This window comes from Stegostoma tigrinum, chromosome 4, assembly GCF_030684315.1.
Source record: "Stegostoma tigrinum isolate sSteTig4 chromosome 4, sSteTig4.hap1, whole genome shotgun sequence".
NCBI classification, from domain to species: domain Eukaryota; kingdom Metazoa; phylum Chordata; class Chondrichthyes; order Orectolobiformes; family Stegostomatidae; genus Stegostoma; species Stegostoma tigrinum.
Window position 1 is genome coordinate 103,951,063 of NC_081357.1, and position 20,076 is coordinate 103,971,138.

At 42.4% G+C, this 20,076-nt stretch overlaps 1 protein-coding gene across 1 annotated transcript in view; it reads right to left on the minus strand.

Moving 5' to 3' along the window:
- Positions 1 to 20,076, minus strand: part of LOC125452488 (CUB and sushi domain-containing protein 1-like) — a 2,230,063-nt gene that overhangs the window by 1,246,870 nt on the left and 963,117 nt on the right. Inside the window, exon 5 of the mRNA XM_048530978.2 lies at positions 3,914 to 4,108. Within this exon, the coding sequence (XP_048386935.1) occupies positions 3,914 to 4,108 (195 nt within the window). The remainder of the gene's footprint in view (positions 1 to 3,913; positions 4,109 to 20,076) is intronic.

Here is a 20,076-nt window from a genome sequence, read left to right on the forward strand (position 1 = left end):
AAAGCTCTAGGCTTTGCTCTTACTCAATGGAGGAAACTGTTGTGTAATTGTTCATAAATAGGTAGCAAACCATGTTGGGAATCTCCCAGCTGGACAAAAGCTCCTGTTCTTTTACGCTGCACAAATATTAAATGAAAATCAAAATTATAAGTTAGTTTTATACTTAGGGTTATTGGCTTTTGGTTTAAAATTTCATTCTTAGATGTTGATGGATCAGTCAATGTATCAGTTTTTTTTTAAATATAGCTGAGCTGAAAATTAGCCTTTCTTGTTATTTTGCTTTAAATCAGCTTTTCTGATTTTGTGATGAACTCAATAAGACCTCTTGATTGTCAAATAGAAATAGCTTTCACTTATACTTGTCTATCCTAAGGTTGAGCAAGAGATTTCGAAAAAAGTAACAAATGTTGGAATACAATGCAGAATGCAACTTAGAACCAGCCAGATTTCAAATGCCTCATCGTTCCAACCATTCATTCCCCATGATATTTGTAACTCTGAGCCAACACCTTGATAGGTCAGTACTGTTGCCAACAAGAAGGGAATGCTAGCGTAAAGAAATTGCTGTTTGGGAGCATGAGGTGCAGCTCTGCTGCTCGACTTCATTCCTATTCCTGAATCAGAAGTAGCGGAATCAAATCATTCTATCAAAGTGAAAGCTTATCACGCAGGGTCTCACATTGCTGCAATACTGAAGATGTGTTGTAAAAGGCACCATCTTTCAGGTAAAGTAAACTGAGCCCCTCAACTGCCAGCCCAGGTGGCTATTCAAAGTCCAATGTCATATTTTCAAAACCAACATTATTTCTTTCTGATACCCTATCCAATATTTACCCAACACCAATACAAAAACGAATTATGCCAATCATATCTTTCATTGTTGTTTGTGGGACCTTGCTGTGTACAGATTGACTGCTGCTTTTTCTATGTTCGAACTATGACTACATCTCAAAAGTTCCGCTTTGTTGGGAAAGTATTTTGTGTTTCCCTGAGGCCACAAAAGGCACTATGTGAATTCCATACTTTATTTTTGAATTTCTTTGGCTGATCCGTGTTGAAATGTAGCTGCTGTTTTCTGCAAGGTCTGCCACCATCTTCCTGATGAGTTCAAGATGCTGCATGTACATCCCCTTAAGTCAGTGTGACAAGTCCTGCCTATATTGTTGGGAGTGTCTGGGTGGGAGAATTGAACAAGCTGTTCTTCTGTCTCCCAGGCAGTATGGCTGAACATATGGCATGCTAGGGGGCTTCTGAGGAAACATTCATAGTTCCTTTAGTGTAGACAAGCTGAGGGGTAGCCATCAGGACTATTGGTTCAGTTTTTCCTCAGGAGCAGAAGCCTTTTCTGTATGCCCACTTCTTCTTAACACATTAAATAGGTAAATTTGCAGATGTTAGTGAGTTTAGTATTCCGCCTATCCCTCACCAATTAAAAAGCCAATTGCTTCATAGCCATTTTATGCTCAGCGGCATCTTAGTTGGCTTATTATGAGATCCTGACCAACGTCTTGAGGGATGGGCAAAGCCCCAACTTAGAAAATTGCTGGCAATTCAAGCAGTCCCCAGCCAAGAGGAGGTCAAAGCATCATACAGCAGAGAAACAATCCCTTGGCCCAACTCATCTGCACTGATCTGAAGTTCCAATCTAACCAAGGCCCATTTGTCAGTATTTGGCCCATATCCTTCTAAACCCTTCCTATTCATATTTCCAACCAGATGCTTTTTAAAGGACATGGATGTGGATTTCAAACCTCAATTGGCAAATCCCAGCAAAGTGGGGTGGAGGTCAGGACTGAGAAGCCAGGGTGGGGAGAGTGTATAACACTTATAGCATGAGATGGAGGAGGGTATAGCTTACACCAGGCATGTGCCTCCCTTTCTCAGGGGTAAAATAACAGGGCAGGCCAAGATAGGCCCAAGTGGGACTGGTCATCTTACATCTCTACAAACATATGTCCCATGTCTAAGGTTTGAGAGAAAGAGAGATTTTAAAGAAAACAGAGTAACAAATGTTGGCGTGCAATACAGAATGCAAGTTAGAACTAGCCATGTCTAGTCCATGCAACCATTCACTCTGCATGATTCTTGCAGCTCTGTGCCAACAGTTCCATGGGCAACACTGTCGCATACCATCAAGTGATGGGGAACAGATCAGGGATGAGCTGTAAGGAGGCAGAAAGTCATGTACTGCAACTTATAAATTTCTCATACTGCCAACACCTCTTCCCTCTCTCCCCAAACCCATCTTCCAACATATTGGTGTGGGGAGCGTTGTAAAATCCAGGTCCTGGGGAAGAAATGTGGTCTAAAGATCCATGAGAGCCAGAGGAGAATATTCTAGAAAGTAGCTTAAAAAAAACTTTCATGTTTATTTATCCTTTTTATCAGTTCTAGTTACTTATCAGTCCCTAGGCTGGGCATTCCGATTTTCACATTTGTTTCTGAAATCCCTGACGGGTTTCGGGAGAAGCGATCAACACCGGTCACATATTCCATCAGAGTTTCAAATAAACATATCAAATGGGCAGGCACCAGTCAAAATTGATCTGTGTCCATTCTTCTGCTCCACTGTGTCCTATTTGTACTACCTTTAGATTGTAATTGAGATTAAACTCTGTTGCCATATGGTTTCACTGATTTTCTTCATGATGATACATGAGGTTGTGCATTAAACTGAGTTTTTTTATGTAGAGTCCCCACAGTGTGGAAACAGGCCATTTAGCCCAGTAAGCCCATGTTGACTCTCTGAAGAGCATCCTACCCAGATACATTCCCCCTACCCTATCCCTGTAACCTGAATTTTATTTGGCTAATGCACCTACACTACGCATCAGTGAATGCTATATGTAATTTAGCAAGGCCAATCCACCTAACTTGCATACCTTTGGACTGTGGGGGGAAACCAGAGAACCTGGCAGAAACTCACGCATACGTGGAGAGAACGTGCAAATTCCACATATATAGTTGCCCAAGGCTGGGTTTGGAAGTGGGTCCCTGGCGCTCTGAGAGAGCAGTGCTAACCACTGAGCCACCATGTTGTCCCCGAATTCATATGTATTGATCTAATTGGAAGTAAAGAAAAAGCCACAGTGAAGCTTTCTTTTATACTGTCAAAAATAGATCTCCATTAAAGATAGTGCTAACTTCTCCACAGGAGTTGCTAATCCTGATACAACAGCAGGGAGGCTGTGAAAAATACAAGCAACTGTAGGGAAAGAGCAAAACTGCAGAAGCATCAATATGGGCAGGGTTGAACAGCATGCAAGTGGAGAAAGCAATGAATGGGGCAGAGAAACAGCAAGTAGCTGTGAAGCACAAGGGAATCAAGCCACATCAAGAATTACCAGTCAATAAAGGAACAGCCAGAATCTAAAATAGTTGATGAAAACCATGGATAAAAGGAGTGATATAAAACAGAAGGACAATATGTTCTTTTGTCAAAATTACAAAAGCTTGGGCTTGATTTCAACTTTTTGTTCAGCATCAAAGATGGTTAAATTTCAAATGGGTTTTCTGTATAAAGCTCTGGACATCAACATTCAGGTTTACACCTCTTCCATTGGTACTTACATATGATTCGAATATGATAGCAATTAGACTGTTCACTCAATGTTGAAAAGAAAGGCATTGCACCTCAGTGTCTGAATTCTATTGTTTCACAGGGATGCAAAAACACCTCAACTGTGATACTGGCAAATGGCTTAAACACAAGAAACATAACACATTAAAATGTCTTGGAACCTATTAATGTAAATTTGAAATCCCTCCCCCCGACCAACTCCACTGACCAGGGAATTCAAATCAGAATGCAAGTTGTTTGCGTTCACATTTTAAATACACAACAGCTCTTAACAGTGCATGTGTACACTTTTATGGATTTTGCTTAAACAATGTGTGATTGCTACAAAATTACCTCTGCAAAAGGGTGGTGGAAAGTCCCATGATGCTCCATTTCCTGGACTAACAATACAAGTCAGTATTGCGTGACCTTCCAGGATATAACCTGTGACACACGTGTAGCGAATTTTATCCCCAATGTTAAACCTGGAACCGTGTAGGATTCCTTTCTGTATGATGCCCGGATTGCCACATGTGTGACTTGGCAAAACTGTGAAAAAGAAAATAGAACAAAAAGACAATGTCAGTGGCCAGAACTTGGTTGAATTAGACACAAAGTAGATCAAGGGTAAAATGAGCAGTTTGCTTTGCAGAGCAATCATCTCAAAGTAAGCTCTATTTTGTACATTACACTGACTGTTTTGGTTAAAAAAAATGAATTATTGATTGAAACACAGCCCTGCAAAAAACAAAGAACATAGCAATGCATAAAAACAAGTAGGGAGAATGTTGCAAGTTTCACAAAGCAATTTCATATTTGAGATTATAACTTCACACATTCTGACACTTCATGAAAAGCATTGGAGCTGGTTGTTGGATTTCAGTCAACATGAGAGCGGGTCACACGATCAAAGCCTTGCACTTGACTGTAAGAACAAAACTAAAGGGGATAGGATCTTGTGTTGCAGTGGTAGTGTTCCTACTCAAGGAAAATAGGTCTCGATTCAAATCCCACCTGGCACTATGATAGCTATAGAGGTGTATAAAATTCAAATCTAAATCAAGTTAAACTGGAAGAGATTATTTAAAGCAATGAAATGCAAAGGCTCATGTCTTCAAGCAGATTCCACATGAGGTATCTTAAAGTTGTAAAACTGGACAATCACAATCAGCAGGAAAACTGAAATGACATTCCTCGATGTGGCAGTAAACTAAATTCGATAAATTAAAATCTCAAAAGCTAACAGACTGTCCTAAAAAGGGTACTTTCCAAAACTCACTTCTTGGAATTAGCCTTTAAACAACAGCTTTTTCTGAAGAAGGGTCCCAACCCGAAATGTCAAGATTTCCTGCTCCTTTGATGCTACTTGGCCCGCTGTGTTCATCCAGCTTCACACCGTGTTATCTCAGATTCTCCAGCATCGGCAGTTCCCACTATCTTTTTGACAGGCATGTGAAATGTTTTTGCTTGCTATTTTAACAGAGGGATTCATTTGCTTCCTGTTTGAACAGAAGTGTCAACTGCATTTGGTCAGAAATTAGATTAGATTCCCTACAGTGTGGAAACAGGCCATTCAGCCCAACAAGTCCACACCTCCCTTTGAAGCATCCCACCCAGACCTATTCATCTATAATCCACACACCCCTGAACACTATGGGCAATTTAGCATGGCCAATCCACCTGGCCTGCACATCTTTGGGCTGTGGGAGGAAACCGGAGCACCCAGAGAAAACCCACGCAGACATGGGGAGAATGAGCAAACTCCACACAGACAGTCGCCCAAAGCTGGAATCGAACCCGGGTCCCTGGCGCTGTGAGGCTGCAGTGCTAACCACTGAGCCACCGTGCCACGATCTATTTATTGTAGGACTTTTTCTTCATTTGTAAAGAAATTCATTGGATCTGAATCTGACATCTGTTATCATGCTGTCAGCCAGCCAAGTGCTATTGTGTCTTTGTTGCTACGACAAAGGCTCACGAAATTGGGATTCAAGCAGCCCTGCTTATAATGTGAAAGTCAACCTTCAGGATGACATGACAAAGGTGGGGATGGGGGGATTGGTACTGACTTATAGCTTTGAGCCAAGCAATAATACATACTAACTAAACTTTTCCCTCATTGTTATCATTTTCTGGAGCCATTATGAGAACGATGAATGCGTAAACATTAAAGGCAACAAAACTAAACTACTAAATAACTTTTTCATGGACAATGACATTACTGAGATCTATTTAAGTTTTCATTTTTATTTTGCCTATTAGGAGACACAATTTAAGTGGTCCATAATCAAGGGAGATCTGCCTCATTGACTTTGTCCTTGAACTTTCATATCAAAATAATTGACATTAGAACTTGTTATCACACTTTCACAATCTAATGGTGCTATTCTGCCATGCAAAATGTCCAAGACGGCTCTTATTGAGTCAGACATGTATTACTGGAAGAAAGATTTCGGTTCAAAACATGGGAAGCTCTGTTTAGCTGATACTGCATGCACCAACTTACACTCCAATTCTTGAAGAGTGAGAATTTGTTGACAAGAGTATTTGGCGCCAAGCAGGAACAAATTATCTGGAGCAAGTCTCTCGAAACAGAATGTCAAACTCTTTTATTCAGTATTTTAACAACAATATTGACCTTTCATTTTATATGTGTTGATGTGTGCCTTAAAATAGAAAGGCAGTCAATGTGAGTGCATTGAGTGTTTGCACACCAATACCAAACAGCCTAATTTGAAGGCCTTCAAGCTTGAATAATACTTGTTTATTGCCCCTGGTAAATTTGGGTTGTTATAATTTCTAAGTTTTACATATCTCTTTCTATTAATAAAAAGTCATTTCTTCTGTGATGTTGCTCCCGATGCTGCGCTAAGGAAGTCACTTTTTTTTGCAACCTGATAAAAACAAGCACTCTCATTATAATCATATTACCGGAAACATTATCAGATTACTCATCCACAAGCAGCAACATGGCAACCTATATTAAATAAATGTTCCATGTGACCCAGATGAGAAGGTTACACTGTTCTCTGACAATTTGTTTAACAGCTATGAAGTGAAAGCAAATTGATTACAGTATCGCACTTCAGGCATGGGCAGCTGTAAGACTCAAGGAGCAGCTGAAACACGATTGCCTCTTAAGATTTCTTCAAAATTGGCAAGCTTTTGCAATGATTATCAACCACCTTTCCTGCCTTCCTTAATCTGTCAACCGCAGAGCAGACAAGACCTACACCTGAACCTGATGTTTGTTTCATTTTTCTCATTTTCCTGAGGCTCATTACATGCATGAATACTGAATACATTCTACTTGATAGTCAATGGAAAAGTCAAAGGAAGGTATAGTGATATAGTGGTCACATCACTAGATTAGTAATCTAGAGCCCCAGGCTAGCGTTCCAGGGACGTAGGATTAGTTAGACCACAGCAGATGATGCAATTTGAATTCAGTAAAATCTGGAATTAAATCTGGTCTAATGGTGGCCATGTCATAAAAAAACCCATCTGATTTATTCATGCCCTTCAAAGTCATAGACACAGTGACATAACTAGGCCATTCCATCCATTAATTCTGCTCTGTTATTGAAGTAGATCACAGCTAATCAGATTCACAGCTAATCACAGACTAATCAAATAAACTCCAACTTTATTTCCCTGCCTTTACCCATAACCCTTAATTCTCTTATTACAAACCTGTCTATTGTGGCCATGAACATACTTGATGACTTAGGCTTTATACCTCTCTACAGTAAAGACTTCCACAGATCTGAGAAAAGAGTCTTCCTCATCTTTGCTTTAAATAGGCAACCCTTTCATCTGAGATTATGCCCTCTGGTTCTCAATTCCCACACAAGTGGAACCTACCTCTCTGCATCTGACCTGTCTAGCCTTCCAGGAATTTAATAATCAATGTGGTCATTGAACGCAAGCCTGCATGCTGAATGTCTCCTCACTAGAAAATTCCTCCATGGCTTGGATCAGGCTAATGACCCTTCTCTGAACTATCTCCACTGCCAGTGTATCTTCTGTTAGGTAAGGGGATCAAACTCCTCTCAGCATTACAGGTGTAGTCTGACTATTCTCTTGTACAGCTTTAGCAAGACTGTCCTAATTTTATATTCAATGCCTTCAAGAGATCATTTACCTTCCTTATTACCTGCTGAACTTGAATACTGGCTTTTTTAGTGATTCATGCAGAAGGAGTCCAACATCTGTCTGTGCTGCAGCTGTGCACAGTGTTCCTCCATCTCAGTAATAGTCTTCCTACCAAAGTAAATAACCTCAAATGTTTCCCACATTATATTAGATCTGCTAAGTTTACATCTGATCACACCACCGATATTCCTTCTCGCATTATCCTCACTGTTCATCTATTTTTATGCCATCTGCAAATGGTGAATGTTCACTTATTTCCATCATCCTAGTTATTCTTTTCTTTAAGTGTGCATTCATGGCATGTGGGCGTGCTGGCAGAGCCAGTATTGTAACCCATCACTATTGCCCTTGAGAAGTTGGTGGTGATTTGCCTGCTTGAACTGCTGCAGTCCTTGTTCTGCAAGGATATCCACATTACCATCAGGGGGGAATTCCAGGATTTTGGCCCCACTACACTGAAGAAATGGAGGTGTATTTCCAAGTCAGGATGGTGACTGGTTTGGAGGGGAACTTTCGGGTCATTTATTTCCCATGTGTCCGCTGCTCTTGTTCTTCCAGGTGGAAGTGGTTATAGGTTTGGAAGGTGCATTTATGCTGCTAATAAATGCAGTCTCAGCATTGATCCCTGTGGCACTCCATGATTGACAGGTAGCCATCCTGAAAATGTCCTGTTTATCCCAACATTATCTTTTATTAGTTAGCCAATCCACTATCAATACTAATATACTATTCCCAACACTGTGCGCTCTTACCTTATTAAGTAGTCTTAAGTGTGCCACTTTACATACTGCTTTTAGAAATCCAAAGATATTTCATCTACTGGTTTACCTTTATCTACTGGTCTCTCATCAAATATTTGTCAGGCATCATTCCTCTTCATGAAGCTACCTTGACTCTGCTTGATTACGGTATGCATTTCTAAATGCATCCTTTACACTCTATTACATTCTTTAAAATAGACTTGAAGTTTTGTTTGCTCAATAGCATATGTTAAGCTAACTGGCTTATTTGTGTTAACAAAGTGTGAAGCTGGATGAACACAGCAGGCCAAGCAGCATCTCAGGAGCACAACTTTTGTGCTCCTGAGATGCTGCTTGGCCTGCTGTGTTCATCCAGCTTCACAATTTGTTATCTTGGATTCTCCAGCATCTGCAGTTCCCATTATCACAGGCTTATTTGTGTTTTTTTATGTTTCTTTTCCTTTCTGAACAAAAGTGTAACATTGACATTTTCCCATTCCTCTGGGACACTTCCAGAATCTGAGAATCCATGATGTCCTCAGCTATTTCCTAGGATGCAAATCATCAGGTTGGGGAACCTATCAGCCTTTGGCCCTGTTAGTTCCCCCAGTACTTTTTGCCCCTTTAGTAATATTTATTGCTATCATTTATTCCCTCATCCCTTGGCCACTTGATTTTTTTTTATAATTTCCAAATGACATTAGCACTCTCCACTGTGAAGACTGATGTCAATTATTTTTCTCAATACCTCTGCCATTCCCCAGTTCCCCATTATTTCTCCATGCTCTTTCTTTAAGGGCCTGTATTTATTTTGGTCTCTGTTGTCCAATTGTAAAGATTGTTCCTTTACTTTGAATTTTTGATTCTGGTCTGAAATTGGAAACAAACTTTTTTTTTCAAAAACAAGGACTATGGAAGGAACTGCTACGCCTTTTAAAAGCTAGCAATTATTGAAGGAATTGTTTAAACTGTTGCTAGTTCAAACAGTGCAGAAAGTTTGGTTGTAGACAACCTGGCAATGTGGATGTGAGTAAGGTAAGATTCAGTCGACACTATGTAGCTGATTGACCAGTGGAGTAATTATCAGTTTTCAATGAAAAAGACCTCCTATCAACTACCGCCTAAATGATTGACTCACAGGTGGACAAACAGCTTGTGGTGTAAATGGTATAGCTATGAACCCTTGAATCCCTGGAAGATGAGGTGGCGTCCTTATCGCTGCAGTAACAAGACACTAAAGCCTGAAGAAATCCAATTGATTTTCTATTACCAGTCGCTGTAAGCTGTTGTCTTTAACCAATAAGTCTGAATTTATAAGTTGCAAAATCTGTTGCTACATGCCTCTTGCAAGCCAGTGAAAGTAGCTGGAAATGAATGGTTCAGTTGTAGCAAGTCCTGGTCTCCAAAAAGAATCATCTCAGTGAACCCTGTTCACAGTAGCCACAGAACTGCCATCACTGTTTTTCCCTCCAACCATCATACTGAGTGCTTTTTTTTGTGTCTGTGTCTGCATTGGTGTGAAGGGAGAGTTTTACAAGCTGATCAAATTTTAACCTTCTGAATTATATGTTGCCATGTCATAGTTGTAGCTGGAATCTATTAATTTGTAAAAAATAGTAATTGTTGTGAAGTACAGAAAGATAGTATATACTTTCCATTAATCTGGGTATGCAAAGACAGATAAATTGGAGAATTTCATGTACTTTTATTAAACATTCAACATTTTTGATGATTTTGAGAATAACATCACTTGAATTCCAGCGCACTATCCCAATAAAGGCATAACATTTTTTATATTTAAGAATGTCTTCATGTATATTTTTATGTTACTTGCTAGTTTACTCTTTTAGCTTATTTTCTACTATTTGTTTAGTCATTTTCTGTTGGCTTTCCCAATCTTACAATTTGTGACTCATCTTTGCCACATTTTTTTTTCACTGTCAATGTGATACCACCTCGATTTATTTTGTAAAACCATGGTTGGTTTTATCTTATTTCCTCAAATCTTTCTTCCTCAATGGAACATTGCTGTAAGTCATGACCTATTTTATGAAACACCTGCCATTGTTTCACAACCGTTTTTGTCGCTAACTCCCTTTTCCAGTCATCTCCAGCCAACATAGAGTTGTGACCAGAGAGATCTACAGCACATTGAGACACCCTTCAGCACATCACATCAGAGCCGGTAAAAAAAGAACAACCAATCTATTCTAATCCTATTTTTCAGCATGAGCATCATCTCTCTGTGGTTATCCATATTTAAGTTTTGCACAGTTGTTTCTAACCCAGATTTCTTACTTGCAATCTGAACGCTAAATTCTACGATGTTATGGTCATTGTTCCCGAACAGATCTCTTACTTTGACATCATTTCTTAAACGAGACTCATTCCTGTATCCAAAATAGCTGAATCCCTGATTAGATCCACAACTGATTGGTTGAGAAAACTGCCCCAAATACATTCTATTAATTCTTTCTCATGACTACTTCTGACAATCTGATTTTCATAATCTACATGAATATTAGAGTCACGCATGATTAATTTAAGGTATTCTTTACACGTCTTCTTTATCTTTTGGTTTATTTTCTGTCCTAGAAAATGGCTGCTGTTAGGAGGCCTGTAGATTGCTCTCACCAATGTCTTCTCCTTGTTACTTCTTACTCCACCAGATGGACTTTAAATCATCTGATCCAACACAATGTATTGCTTTTATACTTATTCAACCTCATACAAACAAATTTTTCACAGTACCCTATGCTTCTTGCCCGTCTATCTGAAAAATGACATATCCTGAATACTCACTTCCCACTGTTGATCTCCTTGTAACTATATGTATGTAATAGCTATGAGATCATATCCAGTCATCTGTATTTGTGCCATGAATTCATTTACTTTCCTTTGAATATTAAATGCACTTAAGTGAAGAGTCATTAACTTTGCCTTTTTAACAATTTTTTGGCCATTTGATCCTATTTGCTACTATTTTTATATGCTTTGACATTCTGTGTCTTCCTGTCCCACTCTAGGTATCATCATCTAAGTAACTGTCCTGCAATGCCGCCACACCCTTTTGCTTTCTAAGCTTTCATTTTTCCTTTGACAAATTATATGCTCACTCTTTAGTTTAAAGACCTCTTTACTGCACCGCTTGTTCAATTCTATGGAATATTGGCCCCCAGTACATGTAAAGTGAAGCCTGTTCCAGACTTCGCTAAGATAGTGGCAGAGCAGGATACTGCAGCCAGAACACATTTGCTCGGCTCATTCTTTTATTTCGCCTTCTTTTTATCCTCTATCTCTCCTCCCTTCTCTCCCTCCTCTCGACCCCAGACACGCAGCCCTCGCCTCTGATGTGGGGGTCGGCAGTTGGCGGAGATGTCAGCAGCCAGAGCTGAAGAGAGGATGCTGGTGACCAGCGGCCAGAGCAGGAACAGTGGCCCAGTGTGGAGTGTGGTAGCAGCCAGTGGTCAGACCACATGGAGGTCCCCTGCGCTTGTCTGCTGCAGAAAGCATTTGGAGAATGGCTGTGATACTTTTTGTAACTTTGCTTCTTGTTTCTCTGACTTATAGTTATACTGTGTACAGGTGTAATGTAGCTTTTTCTTTCTTCACTTCTTTATTCTGTTACTACGGATTGTACCTAGGTACGTTAGTACCTAAGATGGCACGATAAGTGGTGACTTATAAACTTTACACTATACTTATTTGAGTACATGTGACAAAAAGCTAATTCAATTCAGTTCAATTGAACTCCAATTGATACATTTCAATTCAATTCAATTTTATTCCATTCTATTCTATTCAAAACAGCTCCCTCCAACCCCGGCAATGGTGCCACTACCCCAGGAGCTAAAACCCTATCCTCCCGCTCCATCTTGGAGCTACACATTTAGCTCATTAGCTTATTAACCTCATGCCATTTGGCCATGGCCCAAGTAGTAATTTTGAGATTACTACCTTTAAGATCTACTTTTTAGTTTGGCTCGTAATGTTCAAATTCTTTGAGCAGAACATCCTTTCTAATCCTATCATGTTCATTGGTATCAACGCAGTTAATGACACAGGGCCCTCTCCTCTCCCACTCCAATTTCATCCCCAGCCCTCAAAAGATTACATTTTACTCTTGTACCAGAGAGCAGCACAGCCTTTGGAACTTTCAATCACAGTAACACAGAACAATATCTATCCCTGTAGTGATTATACTTTGAAGTCAGCCAGATTGACCTCATAGAATAAGAGTTCCTTGATTCAGGCTGTTAATTTGGTCTAATTAGGGAGCCTTGGTTGACAGATAAAGACAGGATGTCAGAAGTTCTGTAAACTGAGGTTCTGTAAACTCTGAGAACTGGCTTTGTGGGAGTTGGATCAGTGTCAAGGACCCTCCACCCATAGATAATGGATGACTTGGTGACAGGATACCAGTCTCTTTGGAGGTCTTTCTCGAGTGACAAGGCAAAAGCACATTCCTGAAGAAATTCACTCGCAACAGTCATCTTTGAGTTGGGAGTAAGTATTTCGGGCATCATGTCATTATTTCAGAAGCTTGACTTATTTGATACTGCCATTGAAGACTGGGCTCAGTACAGTGAAAGAATGCATTATTTTTTTTCTGGGAAAATGACATTGGGTCAGATGAAAAGCAACAGGCAATTCCCTCAATAGCATGTGGACCCACAGCTTTTTCAATTATTATGAGCCTAACTACCCTGAGGCACCAGATCGTAAAATCTTTCAAGAATTGAAGGATTTAGTTAAGGAAGATTACAATCCCAAGCTTCTTTTAATTCTGAGATGCTATCGGCTTTGCTTGACAATTCAAGGGCTAGGCGAATCTTTATTGAGATCTTTGCCGAGGTTAAGATGACTGGCAGAGTCATGTGATTTTGGTTTCATCCTTCATGAGATGCTGAGAGACTCTTTGGTATGTGGAATTAATGATGTAACCATGACAAAGTGCTGACTAGCTGAAGCCCAACTGGACTTCAAATAGGCACTGCAACTGGCTTTATCACTGGAAAATGTAGCAAGTACAGCATGTGAGCTGTAGGGTAATCTGATGCAAGTGGACACTCTCGCCACTCTGACTGAGCTTGGAGAACACCACTTGAGTGAAGGCAATTACATAATGGAGGGACTCTAGGTAAAACTCCAAAAGAAAGCCAAGCCCAAATGGTTAAAATTTCCTTCAGCATTTAGGCCTGGGCGTTTATCTACTTTCAAGCCTGCTGAAATGACTAACACCTCCTCTTCCTCACTGCTAATTTTTTTCAGTAAGTCATAGTCCCTCTCTTGATTTCAAGACTTCTACTGAATACAAATGTAAAGTACTCATTTAAAATCTCAACTAAGTCTTTCACCTCAACGCAATCCATTGTTCTCTGCGCTTGTTGGTACCACCCTCCCCAGAAACCTCCCTGCAATGATAATGGTTCTTTCCAGCTTCTGGAACAACCTCTCAGATTTAAGAGCATAAGGCCATAAGACCATAAGACCATAAGACAAAGGAGTGGAAGTAAGGCCATTCTGCCATTTAATCATGGCTGATGGGCATTTCAACTCCACTTACCCGCACTCTCCCCGTAGCCCTTAATTCCTTGCGAGATCAAGGATTTATCAATCTCTGCTTTGAAGACATTTAACGTCCCAGCCTCCACTGCGCTTCGTGGCAATGAATTCCACAGGCCCACCACGCTCTGGCTGAAGAAATGTCTCCTCATTTCCATTTTAAATTTACCCCCTCTAATTCTAAGGCTGTGCTCACGGGTCCTAGTCTCCCTGCCTAATGGAAACAACTTCCTAGCATCCACCCTTCCTAAGCCATGCATTATCTTGTAAGTTTCTATTAGATCTCCCCTCAACCTTCTAAATTCTAATAAACACAATCCCAGGATTTGTACAGGTCCCACCTTCCCCAGATACAATCCCAGCATCTAGAGCCCTCTGTCCAGCTCCCAACATTACAGATACACAATTATATGCTCTATCTGCCCATATCTATATTCATGAGCATATTGTACTGCTAATAATCCAGAGATCACAACGTGGCAGTCCTGTTTTTTCTTAAATCTTCCCAACTAGCTCCTTAGATTCTTGCTGCAGGACCTCATCCCACTTTCTTTTTGTGCTGCCGGTGCCAATCTGAGCCCTAATTTCTTTCAGAATGTCCTGCAGCATCCAGTGACATCTTTGACTCTGGACTCAGGGAGGTAACACACTATTCTGGAATCATGTCTGCAGCTTCAGAAACGTATGTGTGCACTCATCACAAGTGAATCTCCAACCCATGTTAGAGATAATGGGAACTGCAGATGCTGGAGATTCCAAGATAATAAAATGTGAGGCTGGATGAACACAGCAGGCCAAGCAGCATCTCAGGAGCACAAAAGCTGACGTTAGCCCCAGCTATGCCTGCCTCTTTGTAGGTTACGTGGAACAGTCCCTCTTCCGCACCTACACAGGCCCCAAACCCCACCTCTTCCTCCGGTACATTGATGACTGTATCGGCGCCGCCTCTTGCTCCCCAGAGGAGCTCGAACAGTTCATCCACTTCACCAACACCTTCCACCCCAACCTTCAGTTCACCTGGGCCATCTCCAGCACATCCCTCACCTTCCTGGACCTCTCAGTCTCCATCTCAGGCAACCAGCTTGTAACTGATGTCCATTTCAAGCCCACCGACTCCCACAGCTACCTAGAATACACCTCCTCCCACCCACCCTCCTGCAAAAATTCCATCCCCTATTCCCAATTCCTCCGCCTCCGCCGCATCTGCTCCCACGATAAGACATTCCACTCCCGCACATCCCAGATGTCCAAGTTCTTTAAGGACCGCAACTTTCCCCCCACGGTGATCGAGAACGCCCTTGACCGCGTCTCCCGCATTTCCCGCGACACATCCCTCACACCCCGCCCCCGCCACAACCGCCCCAAGAGGATCCCCCTCGTTCTCACACACCACCCTACCAACCTCCGGATACAACGCATTATCCTCCGACACTTCCGCCATTTACAATCCGACCCCACCACCCAAGACATTTTTCCATCCCCACCCCTGTCTGCTTTCCGGAGAGACCACTCTCTCCGTGACTCCCTTGTTCGCTCCACACTGCCCTCCAACCCCACCACACCCGGCACCTTCCCCTGCAACCGCAGGAAATGCTACACTTGTCCCCACACCTCCTCCCTCACCCCCATCCCAGGCCCCAAGATGACATTCCACATTAAGCAGAGGTTCACCTGCACATCTGCCAATGTGGTATACTGCATCCACTGTACCCGGTGCGGCTTCCTCTACATTGGGGAAACCAAGCGGAGGCTTGGGGACCGCTTTGCAGAACACCTCCGCTCAGTTCGCAACAAACAACTGCACCTCCCAGTCGCAAACCATTTCCACTCCCCCTCCCATTCTCTTGATGACATGTCCATCATGGGCCTCCTGCACTGCCACAATGATGCCACCCGAAGGTTGCAGGAACAGCAACTCATATTCCACCTGGGAACCCTGCAGCCATATGGTATCAATGTGGACTTCACCAGTTTCAAAATCTCCCCTTCCCCTACTGCATCCCTAAACCAGCCCAGTTCATCCCCTCCCCCCACTGCACCACACAACCAGCCCAGCTCTTCCCCCCCACCCACTGCATCCCAAAACCAGTCCAACCCGTCTCTGCCTCCCTAACCGGTTCTTCCTCTCACCCATCCCTTCCTCCCACCCCAAGCCGCACCCCCAGCTACCTACTAACCTCATCCCACCTCCTTGACCTGTCCGTCTTCCCTGGACTGACCTATCCCCTCCCTACCTCCCCACCTACACCCTCTCCACCTATCTTCTTTACTCTCCATCTTCGGTCCGCCTCCCCCTCTCTCCCTATTTATTCCAGTTCCCTCCCCCCATCCCCCTCTCTGATGAAGGGTCTAGGCCCGAAACGTCAGCTTTTGTGCTCCTGAGATGCTGCTTGGCCTGCTGTGTTCATCCAGCCTCACATTTTATTATCTCCAACCCATGTTATTCTGTTTCTCCTTCTGCTTGACCCTTGTGCAGCTAACCTCTGGTTGCACTCCCCAGAGGAAATGTCTGTCTCACCAATACAGAAAATTAGGTCTTGAGTGCAGTGCACTCTGGGGCTCACCTGACGATCTGCCTTTCAACCTTCTTCTGACCAGTAGCCACCATTTCTCTCTCTGAGTGCAATTCCTTAAGCTACAGGGTGACCACGATCTAAAACTTTCCATCCTATGTAATTTTCAGCCTAAAATGCACTGCTGTGCCTCTGCTAATGCTCAAGTTCCAAAACCCAGTGCTCCGGTTAATCTAATTTCCTTCGCTTATGGACTGCCAGGAACATAGAAGGTTTCCAACATACCACAGCCTTTCTAACACCTGGGACTGAGCTTTCCTACATACTTTGTCTTAGCCTCAAATTTACTTCCCTGGTATGAACTTTACCCTTCTACCCTCACTCTTCTTTGGCTTACACATATTCCTTTAATGTGTTAGAACATAGAACATAGAAAAGTACAGCACAGTACAGGCCCTTCGGCCCACGATGTTGTGCCGTGGAATAATCCGAATCCAAAAATAAAACAACCTAACCTACATTCCCCTCAATTCACTGCTGTCCATGTGCATGTCCAGCAGTCGCTTAAATGTCACTAATGACTCTGCTTCCACAACTACCACTGGCAAACTATCCCATGCGCTCACAATTCTCTGGGTGAAGAACCTCCCTCTGACGTCTCCTCTATACATTCCTCCTAACACCTTAAATCTATAACCCCTCGTGGCAGTCAATCCTGCCCTGGGGAAAAGCCTCTGGCTATCAACTCTATCCATGCCTCTCATTACCTTGTACACCTCGATCAGGTCACCTCTCTTCCTCCTTCTCTCCAGAGAGAAAAGTCCGAGCTCAGTCAACCTCTCCTCGTAAGACAAGCCCTCCGTCCAGGCAGCATCCTGGTAAACTTCCTTTGCACCCTCTCCAAAGCCTCCACATCTTTCCTATAATAGGGCGACCAGAACTGGACACAATATTCCAAGTGTGGTCTCACCAGGGTTTTGTAGAGCTGCAGCATAACCTCGCGGATCTTAAACTCGATCCCCCTGTTAATGAAAGCCAAAACACCATATGCTTTCTTAACAACCTTATCCACCTGGGTGGCAACTTTGAGGGAGCTATGCACTTGAACACCAAGATCCCGCTGTTCCTCCACACTGCCGAGAATCGAATCCTGCCTTTAATCCTATATTCAGCATTTAAGTTTGACCTTCCAAAATGCATCACCTTGCATTTTTCCAGGTTGAACTCCATCTGCCATTTCTCAGCCCAGCTCTGCATTCTGTCAATGTCTCGCTGAAGCCTGCAATAGCCCTCGATACTATCAATGGCACCTCCAGCCTTTGTGTCATCAGCAAACATACTAACCCACCCCTCTAAAATCATTTATAAAAACTACAAAGAGCAGAGGCCCAAGAACAGAGCCCTGCGGGACACCACTCAGCACTGACCTCCAGGCAGAATGCTTACCATCTACAACCACTCTCTGCCTCCTGTCAGCCAACCAATTCTGAATCCAGACAGCCAAATCACCCTGTATCCCATACCTCCTGACTTTATGAATGAGCCTGCCGTGGGGAACCTTATCAAATGCCTTGCTGAAGTCCATGTACACCACATCCACTGCTTAACCCTCGTCAACCTGTCTTGTGACTTCCTCAAAGAACTCAATAAGATTTGTAAGGCATGACCTGCCCCTCACAAAGCCATGCTGACTCCCTTTAATCACGCTATGCTTTACCAAATAGTCATAAATCCTATCCCTCAGAATTCTTTCCAAAACCTTGCTGACCACAGACTAAGGCTGACTGGTCTGTAATTTCCAGGGATTTCCCTATTCCCTTTCTTGAAAAGAGGAACAATATTTGCCTCCCTCCAATCTTTCGGTACGACTCCAGTGGACAGTGAGGAAGCAAAGATCTTCGCCAGCAGCTTAGCAACCTTCTTTCTCACTTCCCAGAGCAACCTAGGATAAATCTGGTCTGGCCCTGGGGACTTATCAATCTTAATGTTCACTAAAATTTCCAACACATCAACTTCCTCAATTTTGATCTGTTCAAGCCTGTTTTCCTGCTCCTCAAAGTTCTCACTCACAACAAGGTCCCTTTCCTTAGTGAAAACCAAAATAAAAAACTCATTTAGGGCTTCCCCTATCTGTTCAGACTCCACGCACATGTTCCCTACACTATCCCTGATCGGCCCTACCTTCTCCCTGATCATTCTATTATTCCTCAGGTATGCGTAAAATGCCTTTGTGTTCTCCCTAATCCTTCCTGCCAAGCCTTTTCCGTGCCCCCTCCTGGCCCTCCTCAATCCACTTTTGAGCTCCTTCTGAGCAAGCCTGTATTCCTCTAAAGCTGTGCTAGACCCTTGCTTCCTCCACCTTGCGTACGCTGCCTTTTTCTTTTTGACAAGAAGCACCTCTGTTCCCGTCATCCAAGGGTCCTTAATCTTACCCCTTCTTACCTGTCTCAGAGGAACAAATTTATGCATCACTCGCAACAACTGATCATTAAACAGTCTCCACATGTCTGTTGTGCCCCTTCTGTGGAACAATTGCTCCCAATCTGTACTTCCCAACTCCTGCCTGATAGCGTCATAGTTTCCTTTTCTCCTGTTAAATATCTTCCCCTGGTAACTGCTCCTTTTCCTTTCCATGGCTATGGTAAATGTTGCTCCTCACTCTCCATTATTTCTGGTGCTTAATGATAATTTTCTGGTCTGTAGCAATTTAAAGATGATCCCAAAAGCAGTTCTTCATCAGCCAATAAATTTATAGACTGTCTGCATCATCATTGTGGTTGTTTCTTTTCAATAAGAACTGATTCTAGGACACTCACCCTGGGCTGCTTCACTGTGATGCTGACTGTAGGATGCTCTTCCTGGAGTGCTTCACTGTGATGCTAACTGTAGGACCCTCTTCCTCGCCTGCTTCCCTGTGATGCTAACTGCAGGACATTCTTTTCTTGGCTCAATTGCATTGTACTGTAAATTGCATTGAATTATAATACTGCCCAGTTTGTTTTTAATCACCCTATTCAAGAGATATTATTACACAACTCTGAAGCAGATGGGACTTGAACCCTGGCTTCCTGGTCCAAAGGTAGGGAGTGTACCTCTCCACAGAGAACACTGGCATATTATTTAAGATTTTAAATCATCACTCTCACATCCTCTTCATTACATATGAAGAATCTTGTGTTTTGCACTATATTGTAACTGCTTTTTAAAAAAAATCAATCAGTATCAATTACATCCCAAACAAGTGATTTGTTAGGAAAAGCGAGAAGCAAGTTTTCAGACCTGAACCCAAACTAAAGAGCTTCATTTTACTTAAAAGACTAGAAACCATTGGAAAAATGTGAAATTGTGCTTTTGGGAAGTGCCAACAAGGCAAAGGAATTAAACAATAAGTAACGTGATCCTGAAAAGGATTAAAGATCAGAGCGGGGAGAAAAATACAAAGAACTGTGGATGCTTGAAATTAGAAACAGAAACAGAAATTGCTGTGAAAACCTGGCAGGTCTGGCAACATCCCCGAGAGAAAATAAAGTTAATGTGTTGGGTC